At 46.1% G+C, this 15,443-nt stretch overlaps 1 protein-coding gene across 1 annotated transcript in view; it reads left to right on the top strand.

The window, feature by feature from the left end:
- Positions 1-15,239, top strand: part of LOC109913252 (1-phosphatidylinositol 4,5-bisphosphate phosphodiesterase beta-2) — a 99,793-nt gene extending 84,554 nt beyond the window's left edge. Inside the window, exons 16-20 of the mRNA XM_048600482.1 lie at positions 523-599; positions 4,675-4,770; positions 10,132-10,189; positions 10,593-10,679; positions 13,943-15,239. Coding sequence (XP_048456439.1) covers positions 523-599; positions 4,675-4,770; positions 10,132-10,189; positions 10,593-10,679; positions 13,943-14,188 — 564 coding nt within the window. The 3' untranslated portion in view covers positions 14,189-15,239. The remainder of the gene's footprint in view (positions 1-522; positions 600-4,674; positions 4,771-10,131; positions 10,190-10,592; positions 10,680-13,942) is intronic.
- The last annotated feature ends 204 nt before the right edge of the window (positions 15,240-15,443 follow it).

Genomic DNA, 15,443 nt, shown 5'->3' with positions numbered 1-15,443 from the left:
CATTCTCACACTCTGCTGCGCTGTGGGGATTTAGTGTAACACATTCTCACACTCTGCTGCGCTGTGGGGATTTACTGTAACACATTCTCTCACTCTGCTGGGCTGTGGGGATTTAGTGTAACACATTCTCACACTCTGCTGGGCTGTGGGGATTTAGTGTACACAAATTCTCTCACTGTGCTGGGCTGGCAGCTGCTGTCTGCTGGAAAGACCTGTCCCAGACCCCTGGTGGTCTCGGCAAGGATGGCCAGTTCTGTCCTGTACCCTGGCAACGTGTTCCCCAGTACCAGCCGAGCTCATCCCCGGGAGGAGCAGGGACAAGCCAAGAGAAGAGAGTTTGTCCGCTCTCCTCTACAGTGTCAAAAAGTAGCAGTGGAGTCTGGTGTATCCCTCCCTCAGCAGCTCCCACTACCAGCTGCTGATCGCTGTGCAGGACGGTGAAGGGCTATTATGGGAAACAAACTGTATTCGCTTGCAAACTCTGTACGGTCTAATACGTGGTAGTATCTCTTAAACCTGCAGCAAGTGTCCAAACTACTGGAAATAGCGAAGGAGAAACAAGCAGCAACCCTGAAGAGCTTAAAGGAGTCCAACGAAAGGTGAGGACTCACTGAGGAAAAAAAACTGGGCTCTCATCTACCAGAAAAGAGCCGAGACTCCCAGCAGGGATAAGGGGGGAGGGGGGTTAGATTAGATTAGATTCAGATTTATTGTTGTATGTACATAAAAATACAGTGAAAAGTGTGTTATGTGCAAAGTGCCACCATGTTCCTGCGCTATCTTGATACACTGAATATAATGCAAGGTTTTACGACAATAGAGTTAATCTTTCCCCCTTCTTCTGATTCCTCCTCCAGTCACTGCTTGGCATCGGCCAGGGTCTCTGAAATGGGGTCCGATGTCTTAGTTATGGGCCTCCGCCAATCTGCTGTGCCCCTCTCTCTCTCCCTGTCCCCCATCAGGGACAGACCCTGCTCCAGAGTGCTGACAGGGGCAGCATGGCTGCTCTGGGGAGGCCCTGGTGATCTACCTGGCAAGAGGAGCTGAATGATATGTCTCACTCAGTAACGTCCAAGCTGATTCTGTCTCACTCCCCACTTATACTGGGCTCCACGCGGCCTGGGACCTACTGCTGTTGCACTTCCTTCCCATTTGGGTCCCAGTGTCCCTGGTGTTCATGATAACGGGGAACGGTCCGGCAATTCGGCAGTGTCACCGGACCTGTGACACAGAGGGCCAGACTAAAGCTTAGAGAGCAGGAGTCAAATCCTGTGGTGGCAGCTGGAGAACTTTAAATTAAGTCTGTTAAATAAATCTGTAAATGCGTAAGGCGGTCTCAACAACGAAGTTACTCTGGTTTCTGCAGAAAAAAAAACCCACCCGGCCTGGTTGGGCTATCCTCACCAGGCAAGGACATCCACCAGCCCTACCTGGTCTGCTCTACACTTGACTCCAGACCCCAGCTAAACCCACTCGGAACAGGGCAGTCAGGGTGTGCAGGGAAGACTGGCCTTGCTAGTGATGTCCCAGGTATGAAAGAGGACATGATTCCCAGGGCTAGCTGAACGTGGACGCCCAGCAGTTCTTGGACCCAGGAATGGGTGGGTTGTGAGTCACTGGGGTGACTCCTGCCGCCTGCCCGCAGCATTGATTCCTCCAGACGGCAGCGTTTCACTCAAAGGTCGTACTGAATCACAGAATGCTTACGGTGCGGGAGGAGGCCATTCTGCCCGTACTGGTTCTTTAAGCCAGTGTCATTAACTCCTGCTTTTCTCCCCCATACCCTTGCACAATATTTCTATCCAAATAACCGTCCTCTCGAACGCCCCATTTTGGCATGCCTCCACCACGTTTCCACACAGTGCATTCCATACCCCTAACTACTCGCTGGGTGAAAAACGTGGCTACTTTTGCAGATCACTTTAAATCCGTGCCCTCTCGTTCTTATTCCTTTTTTACGAGCAGCAAGGGTTTCTCCCTATCTACTCCTACCAGCCTATTCATTAGAATCGCAGAATCCCTACAGTGTGGGAGGAGGCCATTCAACCCATCGAGTCCACACTGATCCTCTGAAGAGCAGCCCACCCAGACCCACCACCCCCCTACCCTGTCTCTGTAACCCTGCATTTCACATGACCAATCCACCTAGCCTGCACATCTTTGGACTGTGGGAGGAAACTGGAGCACCCGGAGGAAACCCACGCAGACACGGGGAGAATGTGCAAACTCCACACAGTCACCCAAGGGTGGAATCAAACCTGGGTCCCTGGCGCTGTGAGGCAGCGGTGCTAGCCAGAGTCACTGTGCCGTCCCTTTATTAGTTTAAAAACCTTTTATCAGACCTCCTCGCACCCTTTTTCTCTCCAAGGAGAATATTACTAACTTCTTCGATCTCTCCTGGAAACTGAGGTTCCTCATCTCTGGAGCTATTCCTGTCCAAGGAGCTGCCCCTTCACTCCTAGATGTCCACACTCTATTTTTAAGACACTGTGCCCTTTCTTCATTGTTGTGCCAATCAGAGGAAGCAATTTCTCCGTATTTATCCTGTTAAATCCTTTCCTTGTTTTTAATACCTTGGTCACATCAGCTCTCACTCTTAAAGACAAGGGACTGATGTCTCATCTATGCAGCCTGTTGAATCCACACCGCACTTTCACCAAGTACCTGTACAACCTGGAACTGTGGGCCCAGAACTGAACAGAGGAACACATACAGCTATAACATTACCTCCCACTCTTTTGTGATAATCCAGCCCTTTCAAGATAGGGGCTGAATGCCATTAAACTTGTCAATTACATTTTTGTGGATTTTGCTGAATGACATTCTTTTCATTATTCATTCATGGGACATAGACACTGCTAGCAAGGCCAATGTTTTTTTGCCGGTCACCAATTGGTCTTGAAATGAGTGACTTGTTAATCCATTTCAGAGGGCAGTTAGGAGTCACATGTAGGCCAGACTGGGTAAGGATGCCAGATTGCCCCTGCTTAAAAGGACATTAGTGAAACCTGATGGGTCTTTGCAATAACTGATGATTGGAGTCTCCAGCACTGAGACTGGTTCCAGATTTATTCATTGAATTTCATTTCTGTGGTGGGATTTGAACCCGTGTTCCCAGAGCATATTACACACAAAAACAGAAATTACTGGAAAAGCTCAGCAGGTCTGCTGGCAGCATCTGCAGAGAGAAATCGGAGTTAACATTTCGGGTCTGATGACCCTTCCTCATACCCCAGACTCGAAACGTTAACTCCGATTTCTCTCCACAGATGCTGCTGGACCTGCTGAGCTTTTCCAGCAATTTCTCTTTTTGTTTCTGATTTACAGCATCCACAGTTCATTCAGTTTTCCCTGGGTCACTGGAGTGTGAGTCCAGTCTGTATTTTTATCTCAGATGACCATGCCTGGTACCTCATGTGCGTGATATTCAGTATGTGATTTTTTTTTTGAGGTAGGTCACAAACGGAATATTACCCTTCATTGCTCGAGGGATGGAGTTTAAAAATAGGGAGGTTATGCTGCAGCTGTATAGGGTGCTGGTGAGGCCACACCTGGAGTACTGTGCGCAGTTTTGGTCTCCTTACTTGAGAAAGGATGTACTGGCACAGAATGGGGTGCAGAAGAGGTTCACTGGGTTGATTCCAGAATTGAAAAGTTTGCCTTATGAGGAGAGATTGAGTAGACTGAGACTATACTCATTGGAATTTAGAAGAATGAGGGGTGATCTTATAGAAACATATAAAATTATGAAGGAAATAGATAAGAGAGAAGCAGGGAGGTTGTTTCCACTGGCGGTTGAAACTAGAACAAGGGGGCATAGCCTCAAAATAAGGGGGAGCAGATTTAGGACTGAGCTGAGGAGGAACTACTTCTCCCAAAGGGTTTTGAATCTGTGGAATTCCCTGCCCAGTGAAGCAGTTGAGGCGACCTGGTTGAATGTTTTTAAGGCATATATTTTTGATAGATTTTTGAACAGTAAGGGAATTGAGGATTATGATGAGTGGGTGGGTAAGCGGAGCTGAGTCCACGAAAAAGATCAGCCATGATCTTATTGAATGGCGGAGCCGGCTTGATGGACCTACTCTTGCTCCTATTTGTTATGTCCTTACGTTCACTGCTACCAATTCTCCTTTGTCTTCGGCCTATCTAATGATTAGAGATCAAAGATACACCCTGTAGAGTGTTTACAGAAGAGCCACTGTCCTGAGATAACAAGAAGGTTTCTTGCATGAGAGCATTTGGTCAGACCCTTAGGGAGCTGGTGAAATCTCATGAGGAAATTCCTCAATACAGACAGTGTGTGACCTCAGTCAATGGAGTGCAGCCAATGTAACATGAACATTAACCCCCTTCAGACTTTATTCAACATCTATCCCCACCAAGCTTTTTTCCCCATAATCCATGACACAATGGTGTAAATAGCTACTTACCTCCCCCCCCCATCTGCTCCCAAAGTCTCTGCCTTTGCAAATTCTGGACACTTCCCACTTCTCTCATATTGCACTCTTTATAGACTTGGAAGAAGAGTCAGCTTTGACTTATGGCGCACTACCCCATTGGGTAATAAAAATGCCACTGGGGTAGGAGAGTCCATGTGTTTAACAGTGCTGCTCAGCCTATGGCATTCCGAGAGATCTCTGCAGCTATTCACTACAAACCAATCTTTTCTTTTAGTGAAATGAAAGAAGTGAAGAAAAAGATTGAGCTGAAGCGACAGGAGAAGATTGAGAACATGCTGAAAAGCACGGTGGATAAGAGTGTCCAGGAGAAGTGAGTAATCAGCATTCACCCTTGCTCTGTGATGATAAACTGCCTGGATTTATAAGTAACTCCTTAATCACTGGGCAACAGTGTGTTGAAGCTGTCCTGCAAAACCACTCCTGCAGTAACACAGCAGCGTTAGGAGATAGTAAGAACTGCCGATGCTGGAGTCGGAGATAACACAGTGTGGAGCTGGAGGAACACAGCAGGCCAGGAAGCATCAGAGGAGCAGGGAAGCTGACGTTTCGGGTTGGGACCCTTCTTCAGAGTCCCGACCTGAAACGTCAGCTTTCCCGCTCCTCTGATGCTGCCTGGCCTGCTGTGTTCCTCCAGCTCCACGCTGGGTTATCAGCGTTAGGGGATGTTCAGTTTGGAAGGTCTAGGTAACCAGTATCTGCCATTATTCAACATAGCTGGTGTGTGCCCAGGGCTGGTCTGCAAGTGAACTGAGCGCTGTGGGATGTCACGCCCCCTTGGTATTATTGTATTAGCTGCTTGGGTACCTGGGAAAACCACACAAAAACACACCAGCGATTAGATCTGTATGTGGCTGTGTCGGTAGTGGAAACACAGAGTGAGAGAGACAGAGGAGTATGGGAGGAGTCATAGCTGACCTGTTGTCAACAAACCTGGAATACTGTGGCCACTTTGATCTCCTTATCGGAGGAAGGATGTTCTGGCTAGGGAGGGAGTGCAGCAAAGGTATACCAGACTGATTCCTGGAATAGCAGGACTGATGTTCATGAAGAGCGACTGGATCAATTAGGATTGTACTTGTTGAAGTTTAGAAGAATGAGGAGGCAATCTCATAGAAATCTCATATAAAATTCTAACAGAACTGGACAGGATAAACGCAGGAAGGATGTTTCCGGTGACTGGCAAGGCCAGAGCAAGGGGTCACAGTCTAAGGATACAGGGGTAGGCCATTTAGGACTGAGATGCCACCGAAAGCAGTTGAGGCCAAAGCATTGGATGTTTTCAGGAGGGATTTAGATATAATCCTTAGGGACAAAATAATCAAAGGGAAAGGGTGCTGAGTCGGATGATCAGCCGTGATCATATTGAATGGGGGAGCAGGCTCAAAGAGCTGAATGGCCTACCGCTGCTCCTGTTTTCCACATTTCTATGGCTCTCTTTAAAGCTCGCCCATCTGCTAAGAGAGGTACATGGTGGACAGCTGACCCAACAATAGCCTGTGAAGGGTGGGTTGGGTGGGCCTGTACAGCAATGTTTCCCAATGGGTTTCCCACTGTGAGCCCCATTTTGAGACATGGACCCCTCAGTGAGAGCTGCAAGAGCAATGACCTGTTAGAGTGGGCGCCAGGCCATTGTAAATTGGTTGGAAACCCGTTGGTGCTCATTCTGGCCTCGGATTTTGCAACCCCGAAATTTTAGCTGTGGGGTCCTGCCCTATAGTAAGGAGAGATGGTTCCTCTGGCTTGGGAATTTACAACCAGGAGGCACAGCCTGGGAATAAAAGGGCAGCTACCTAGGACTGAGATAGGGAGAAATTCCTTTATACACAGGGTTGTGGATCTACCCCAAGGAGCAGTCGATACTCACTCGTTGAGTATATTCATGGAAGAGGTTGATAGGTACGGTAGGTGTGAGACAATTTCAAGAGAGTGCAAGAACCTGGAGCTGTTTTGGTGCGGCGCGGTGGCTCAGTGGTTAGCACTGCTGCCTCACAGAACCGGGGACCCGGGTTCGAATCCACCCTCGGGCGACTGTCTGTGTGGAGCTTGCACATTCTCCCTGTGTCTGCGTGGGTTTCCTCCCACAGTCCAAAGATGTGCAGGCTAGGTGGATTAGCCATGGGAAATGCAGGGTTACAGGCAATGGGTAAAGTGGGTGGGGTGTGCCTGGGTGGGATGCTGTTCGGAGGGCTGGTGCGGACCTGATGGGCCAAATGGCCTGCTTAGACACAGTGATCTTACTGAATGGAGCTGTGACTGTGGAATGCATTGCAGTCCCAGATGACCAACCATCTAATCATCTGCAGCTTGACCACTTTCAACTCAGAGTTGCTGAACTCGAGGCACAGTTGCAGATGTTGTCAGGCAAGGGCAGGGGGAAATTGCCTGGGCACTTTCCTCCTGGAGGCAGTTACACCCCTTCACTTCAGCAAAACCTTCTGCCTAGACTATCCCAAGGACTGACCTATGGATGAGCAGACCGACCGTAGAACCATGGTGCAGGATGCCATTCAAGTGGGTATGGGAAGGAAGGCCAAACAGGAATGTGCTAGAGAGAGGGGGGTCAGTGTAATCAAGGAGATAGAAACTGTTCTCTAGATACACCAGAGCTCCAAATGTATTGTTGCTTGTCTGGTGCCAGTGTTAAGGATATCTCTTTGTAGCTGGAGTTGAAATGATAGAAATCCTAGAATCCCTACAGTGTGGAAACAGGCTATTCAGCCCATCAAGTCCACATCCCCCCCACCCTATCCAAGTAAACTTGCATTACCCTTAGCTAACTCACCTAGCCTGCACGTCCCTGGACACTATGGGATAATTTAGCATGGCCAAACCTCCTAACCTGCACGTCTTTGGACAGTGGGAGGAAACCGGAGCAAACCCACACAGACACAGGGGAGAATGTGCAAATTCTATGCAGACAGTCACCTAAGGCCGGAATTGAACCCCGATCCCTGGTGCTGTGAGGTAGCAGTGCTAACTGCTGAGCCACCGTGCCTTGGATCCTGGAACCTGGAACTTGGAATGGGAAGGAAAGGACCCCATTGTCATCAGTTTACTTGGGATCCAGCAGCAGATATAGAACTAGAAATGATGTTCTCTTGGGAGAGTTTGAGGATTCGGGGTCTAAGTTAAAAGGTTAATAACTGAGCCATGTGCTAATTAGCAGAGGGTCAACTGGTTTAGATTAGTAAATGCATGACCCACTGGGCAGAAGGGGTTTTGTTTACTGATAACACAGTGTGGAGCTGGAGGAACACAGCAGGCCAGGCAGCATCAGAGGAACAGGAAAGGTGACGTTTCGGGTGGGGACCAAACATCAGCTTTCCTGCTCCTCTGATGCTGCCCGGCCTGCTGTGTTCCTCCAGCTCCACACTGTGTTATTTCTGACTCCAGCATTGGCAGTTCTTACTATCTTTCATTTTGTTTAATGAGGCAGTCACTGGTACAAAGGAAGCTTGGCCTGTATTACTGGAATGGGGTTTACTTAAATGAGGCTGAGGCTAGTGCCACACAAATATACAAACAAGGAGGAGGAGACTTGGTGAATCATATAACTAGGACTGTGCATAGAGATTCTAACAGCGGGGGATTGGTTTCAGTAAATAGAAAAACAAATGCAAAAGAAAAAAAGTATAGACAACAGAAGAATGTTGGTAAAGACAAGCAGGGACAGATAGGGGCAGAATGTTCAACAGTAATACCTTATGAGCAATGAAGGTTCACGCAAAGAATAGTAAGTTAAAAAAATAGCTTTTTATGTGACTGTATAAAGTACCCACTATAAGACGAGTGCAGATAAACAGTTTAGATTCAATCACCATTACATGGACATAGTTACAACATACCCAAGGCTGGAAAATAATTCTTCCAGAGGACACACTGTTTCAAAAACACAGACAGAACGGAAAAGGAGTAGCAGTAGCCCTGATAAAGAGCACTCTTACTTAAAGTTGGGATTTTGTTCCATTTACCAGGATGGAGGCTTTGAGTTATAAAAGTAGGCTGGGACTTTTTTTACTGGAGTGTAGGAGGTTGAGGGGGTGACCTTATAGAGGTGTATAAAATCATGAAGCGCATTGCTAAGGTGAATAGCCATGATCTTTTCCCTAAAGTGGGGAATTAAAAGCAAGGGGGCATATTTTTAAGGTGAGAGGAGAAAGATTTAAAAAGGGCATGAGGGGCAACTTTTGTTTTTACACAGAGTGGTTTGTGTGTGGAATGAACTGCCAGAGGAAGTGGTGGATGCGGATACAGTTACAATGTTTAAAAGGCATTTAGACAAGTACATGAAAAGGAAAGATTTGGAGGGATATGGGACAAGCACAGGCAAGTGGGACTAGTTTAGTTTGGGAACATAGTCAGCATGGACTAGTCGGACCGAAGGGTCTGTTTCCGTGCTGTATGACTCTAAGACTCGATATTAGAAAAAAAGCATGATTTTCAATTAGAAACTTTAGGTGAAATGTGGTTTCCCATAAGAATCAATGTTAAAAACAGACATGTTCCCGATGACAATTGTTGTTGCCAAGAAAAAACAATGTAGAAGTTGAAATGCTGTGCCATACTGAGCATTTGTAATTAAAATAACTTGCTAAACTAAACAAGGAGAGCTTAAGTGAAGAAACCAAGCATTTTACAGCAGAGGCGTCTTTAAAGACACTTACTGTATGGTACAGTTCAAGTTATGATGTACCTGTTCATATAAAGTACTGTAGAGTACAGTGCAGCAGAAAATCTTAAAAAGTTCCTCTGCTGGTAAAGGTACAAACAGCAGTAAAAATTAAAAGCACATTTTAAAAACAAAGTTTCCTTAAGCAGCTGAGCAGACAGCTGTTTAAAACGGCACAGTGGCTCAGTGATTAGCACTGCTGCCTCACAGTGCCAGGGACGTGAGTTCGATTCCACCCTCGGGCGACTGTCTGTGTGGAGTTTGCACATTCTCCCCATGTCTATGTGGGTTTCCTCTGGGTGCTCCGGTTTCCTCCCACAGTTCAAAGATGTGCAAGTTAGGTGGATTGGTCGTGGTAAATGCGGGGCCAGGTTGGGGGCCTGGGTCTGGGTGGGATGATCTTCAGAGGATAGGTGCAGGCTTGATGGACTGAATGGTATCTTTCTGTGCTGTAGGAATTCTACGCAAACATGATGACATGGCAGAGACATGACAGTGCCAACTTTAGCAGGACAGTCAGGGCACCTCTCTGATGATGCAACTCATGAGATGACACAAGAGTCATTATGATGTGACAGGCTCAATGACATGACCAGGAAGTAAGGGCTGTTAAATTGGGGATTGTCACTCTACATGAGGAGTGAAGGCATTAAAGAAAAGGGACAACACTAAAGCAATAAAAAAACACTTTAAAAGAGGAAGCTTAAAATGAGGACTCCCTGTAATAAACAATGACATAAGGGCCCTAGTGAGAAAGGATCTTTACTCAGAATAACATGAAGTAGAATTACTATTTGAGGGGATTAGGAATAAAGACTGTCTGAAAAATAACTGGTGGGCGTAGTTTATGGGCCCTTTAACAGTCAACAGAACCTTAATCAAGAAACTAGTGGATCTTGTAACAAAGATCGTACACAGTGAGAGAGAAGCAGTGCAGCCTGGTCTGTTTACATTCCAATTCCAAGGTCATTCTGCTCACGGAGCACTGTGCTTCCTTCACAGGCGCAAGAAGGAGATCAATGAGCATCACATTCAGATGTCAGTGAAACTCTTCAAGCTGGTAGGTGGCATAGCGCAGAGAGGAGAGAGTTTGCCTCAACATCAACAAACCGACAAGAAGAGACAAACTATGAGAAAGTCCATTCAGCTCATTACTGTGCATTTGAAATGACTGTTTTCCAAGCAACAATTTCACTTTCTGGAACTAATAACTGCACTCTCTAGGCAAAATTCCCTCTCTACAAATAACAGCCCTACTCCCAAGAAACCAGACCCGCTCCCCAGACAACAGTCCCGCTCCATAAACAACAGTCCTGCTCTCCCCAAACAGCCCCGCTCCCATGCAACAGTTCCATTCCCCAAACAGTTTTGCTTCCCAAATTCCAATCCCACTCCTGCAAATGAAAAGCTCAGTTACCAGACAACTGTTCCACTTTGCTTTTGATATTTTCTTATTATTGCAGGCTTATGTGAATCAGTCGAATCTTGAGAGCAAGCTCGAAGAAAGGCACACAGAAAAATTAAAGGAAATTAAGGAAAAGGAAAAAGAGGTAATTGAGCTGGACCAGAACTATACAAGGCACGAGTCAGATCCCAGCTGGAATGCCGAGAACAGGGAAGTTATACTGGCATGGGAGTCAGTCCAGAGAAGGTTCACATGGCTGATCCTGGGCATGGAGGGGCTGTCTTGTGAGGAAAGCTTAAATAAGTCGAGTCTATATTCATTGGAAGAGTGAGAGGTGAACATTTTGAAACTTACGAGATTCTTAGGAGACTTGATAGGATAGATGTGGAAAGTTTGTTTCCCCATGTGGGAAAGTCCAGGATCAGAGGATACCATCTCAGAATAAGGGGTTGCAGAGACAGAGATAGGGAGGAATTTCTTCTCTGAGAGGGCAGTGAATCTTTATGCAAATTGCTGTTGAGGCTGAGTCATTAGGTATATTCAAGGCCGAGATAAACAAAAATTTTAATCAGGAAGGGGATCAAGGGAAAAGGCAGGTAAGTGGAGTTCACAATTATCAGAGGACCCATGATCGCATTGAATGGTGGAGGAGACATGATGGGCTGATTGGCCTACATCTTATCAGCTAAATTTGTTGATGATGCAACTATAGGTAGGAAAGTAAATTGTGAAAATGGCATAAGGAGACTACAAAGTGACATAGATAGATTAAGTGAGTGGGCAATGAGGATGTGGTAGATGAGGTACAATATGGGAAAATATGAAGTTGTTCATTTTGCCAGGAAGAATAAAGAGATGCATATTATCTACATGGTGAGAGGTTGCAGAGCTCTGAAATGCAGTGAGATATGCGATTCTTGTACCTGAATCACAAATGACTGGTACTGTATACAGGTAGATTAGGAAAGCTAATGGAATGTTACCATTTATTTAGGGGATTTCTTACAAGAGTAGGGAAGTTCTGCTTCTATCATACAGGGCATTGGTGATTCCATATCTAGAGTACCGTGTAAAGTACTGCCTCCTGATTTAAGGAAAGATGTAAATATGCAGAAAGCAATCCAGAGAAGATTACCAGACTAATACCTGGAATGGGAGGGTTGTCTTGTAAGATAAAGTTGAACAGGCTAGATTCCATCTGCTGGAGTTTAGAAGAGTAAAAGTTCAAGTTGATTGAAACATATATGGTATTCCTACTCCTAATTTGTATCTTTCCATGTCTGGGTTTAATTTCTCAACTGAAACACTGCATTTTTGCCAGTGCACCACTTCCTCAGGACTGGTGCAGAGAGAGCTGTCTAGCGCAACATTACCCAAATCAGTTTAATTGTTCCCTCAAGTACTTTCATAGACAGAATTCTTACTGTCTGTGATCAATATGATTGTATGTAAGAGGTATGTGTTCTTACCTTGGTATGCACACACCCCAATTAAATAAAAACAGAGTGCTGGATAGACTCAGCAGGTCTGGCAACTTGTGTGGAGAGAGAAATAGAGTTAACGTTTCGAGTTCTATAACTTTTCAATGGAAGAGGAGAGTCACTGGACTCAAAACATTTACTCTCCTTTCTCTCAGCAGATGCTGCCAGACCTGCTGTTTTTATTTCAGATCTCCAGCATCCTAATTAAGTAAATCTAACATCAACATTTGTGAGTTTCAATGCAAACAAAATTATTTAATTAGATCATACATACATACAATCCTTACAGTGTGGGAACAGGCCCTTCGGCCCAGCACGTCCACACCAACCCTCAGAGCATCCCACCTGGACCCAACCACATATGACCCACCTAAGCTGCACATCCCTGAACATTATGGGGCAATTTAGCATGGCCAATCCACCTAACCTGCACATCTTTGGACTGTGGGAGGAAACCGGAACATCTGGAGGAAACCCACACAGACACGGGGAGAATGTGCAAACTCTACACAGATGATTGCCCGAGGCTGGAATTGAACCAAGGTCCCTTGCACTGTGAGGCTACAGGGCTAACCACTGAGCCACTGTGCTACCACAAATGGCAGAATGTTTCACACGCACAGAATACAGAGAATAGCAATTTCATATTACAGTATATAATGAAGGGGAGGTAGGCCTATAGTTTCCGAGATGAAGTTCATGTTTTCTGGGTATTGTAAAGTGTTCTCAACAGGCTTGTAGTTGAATTTTGAGGAGGTTGGTTCTCAGGTAAACGCCAAATTGAAACAGGTTGGGGGAGCGGTTCTCTCTCTGTTGTGAACTCCTACTTTCGAGTACTGACCATTAATTCATTACCTTGACTGCTTAGATAACTTGCAGCTAGTTTGATGGCTTTTTGGTGGAATTCTGCCTGTAAGTAGCTTTTGCTGATTTCAAAAGCATATAACAAAGTCAATTCTCATCGGGTGAATTCCACAAGTTTGAAGTCTTTTCTGAATAAGCTTGGTGGGGTGGGGATTCGGGGGTGGAGATTGTGATTCAACATCCTGTATTCTGAGAGTTTTACCTTGACAGTTTGAGATAACCACTGTTTTTGTGTTTGAAAGACCCACTCAATGTGATAGTGGAGTCTTGGATTAGTTTCAGGAAAGGGCATCAATTCAGAATCAGCCTGGAAGATTCTTTATCTCTTCTTATGGCAAAAGAGCAGTTTCAATCCTCAAAAAAAAAGTCAGGTAACACTTAGGTGTCCATCTTTCCAGCCTTTTGTGTTCCATTGTAACAGTATGAAAATTAGTTTGAAGTTCAGAATATACTGGGGCATGACAGCATAGACTAGACTTGAAATGATTGAGGTGCCTCTATCATTAAAGGATTTTATATGCTAGTTAGAGCGAGACTATTTCCTCTGACCAGGCGAAGTCAGAACAAATGGACATAACCTTTAAATTTGGAGCTAGTCAGTTCAGGGGTCATATCAGGAAACGCCTCTACATGCAAACAGTTGTGGGAATCTCAAACTCTCTTCTCCAACAGCTGTCTTAAATCCTTTACTATGAGATTGTGCCTCCCGGTCTGAGATTCATGCCTTTGCTTCTGCAAGTGTGCCCTGAGCCTTTTCACAGAATGCCAGGATTGTTTTGGCGCAGAGAGAGGCCATTTGGCCCATCATGTCTGCACCGTTCTTTCAGTCCATGCTTATTCACAGTACGCGGAGCATGTAGGCGTGCAGTACGACTGTAAACGTGAGCAAATTGCTGCTCTGTTACCCTGAGGTTCACTTTCCCAATGCCAGAAGGCCTGTGGCATAGCTGCCCACTCACTGCTGCCAGAACCACCCTGAGCCAGTGCACAGTGTTAGGGGAGAAGACTCCTGTCTGAGCCACCATTCATCTGCTTTCCTCTCCTTGTTTTCCACCATGTTCAGTACCAGCAGGAGGTCCAGAACGAGTACGAGGCAAAAATGACAGCCTTGCCGCAGTTGGTGGAGGAACTGAGCAAGTCAATCATCAACAGCAAGTTCACCCCGGAGCTGGAGAGGATGCAGAGCCAAGAGAAAGATGTGAAGGAATCAAAGGCACTTGAACCATTGCCGCTCACGACAGAGAATCCATCGGAGAGTATAGCGAATGAAGTGGAGGACGCTCCGGAATACCTGATTGCTGTGCTATAACTAACCAATAACACTGGCAGTCCCTGGACCAGGGATGGTCTGTCCTTGTGCAACACTGACATCAGGCCGAGGTCAGCAGAGAGACAGGTTGAGGACTTTACACTGGTGCAAGGCAACACGTGCTCCCTCCATGGTTTACAGCTTGTTAACTGGTCTCACTTGTTAACGTGCACACATTGAGTCAGGGGTTGGCACCTGCTGTCTGATGGGTTGTCAGGAAAGTGCTTCCTCTCACAGTCCATCTACGGTTTTTTACAACATTCCCTGCTCTGTAGTTACAAGTAAGTAAGGACTTGCAATCGGTCAGCGAGTCCTTTTGTGACAGGGCACTCTGGTCTCCACTTCCCCTGTCACCGAGACATTTCCCCTACGAGCTTGGTGATATTAAAACATTGAAACCATGTGCATCCTGCCTGTTATCTCCTCTCTTCGCTTCGCCTCCGCCTTTTTATAACAGTAACAGGGGAAATAGAATCTCTTGGAGAGCTGCCACAGAGATGACAGTCCAAATGCTTGCTCCTGAGCTCCAACATGTCGGTGAAAGGCTGTCTTCTTTATGGGTTTGTTACACAGTCAGTTCCCTTAGAACCCTTAGCAATTCCCACCTGTTCTTGAAACATTCACCGTTGGAAGGGGGTTTTCTGCTCTGTTTACCCCAGCAGGGATATTTTCAGGTATTCGAGGTAAACGTTAATGTGCAGAAGGAGCAGCTCGATGGCTGATCTCACAGCAGAGTCCTTGGGGAGCGTGTGTGCATCACTGAGGGGATCTACTGGGACAGGGATGGCATGATCACTGTAGCAGGCAGCTGGCTAGAAGAAATGCTGGGCTCCACATAGATGCTGGGGAAGGGTTGAAGCCTTTGTAGAGCCACTAGTTATAAATAACCTTAATAACAGTACCTCTCTCTCTCTAACTCAGTTTGCTACAGTTCTCTGAAACTATTTGCTGTGGTTTGTGTGGATAATTGATTATAGTACGTTTACCAGCAGCTGGAATGAATAACACCTGCAGATGTTTTTGACAATAAACATAGTGTGACCATTCCCTTCTTCCGATGTATGTGTTTTGTTTTTATTATATGGGTGTATTTGCTGAGTTACCAGATTACCCATTGCAGTCTAGAATGTGCCTAACAAGGGGCAATATACCCTGGAAGCAGTGTACCGAGCTGGGGGACCAGGGAGCTGTCAGCCAATGCCAGCAGATCAAATGGTCTGAAACTTTGGTTCACCATTAACTGGAGTGAAGGCAC

Source organism: Rhincodon typus, chromosome 8, assembly GCF_021869965.1.
Source record: "Rhincodon typus isolate 14 chromosome 8, sRhiTyp1.1, whole genome shotgun sequence".
Taxonomy (NCBI): Eukaryota; Metazoa; Chordata; class Chondrichthyes; order Orectolobiformes; family Rhincodontidae; genus Rhincodon; species Rhincodon typus.
The sequence above is the reverse complement of the archived record's forward strand: the minus strand, read 5'-3'. Positions and strand labels throughout refer to the sequence as shown.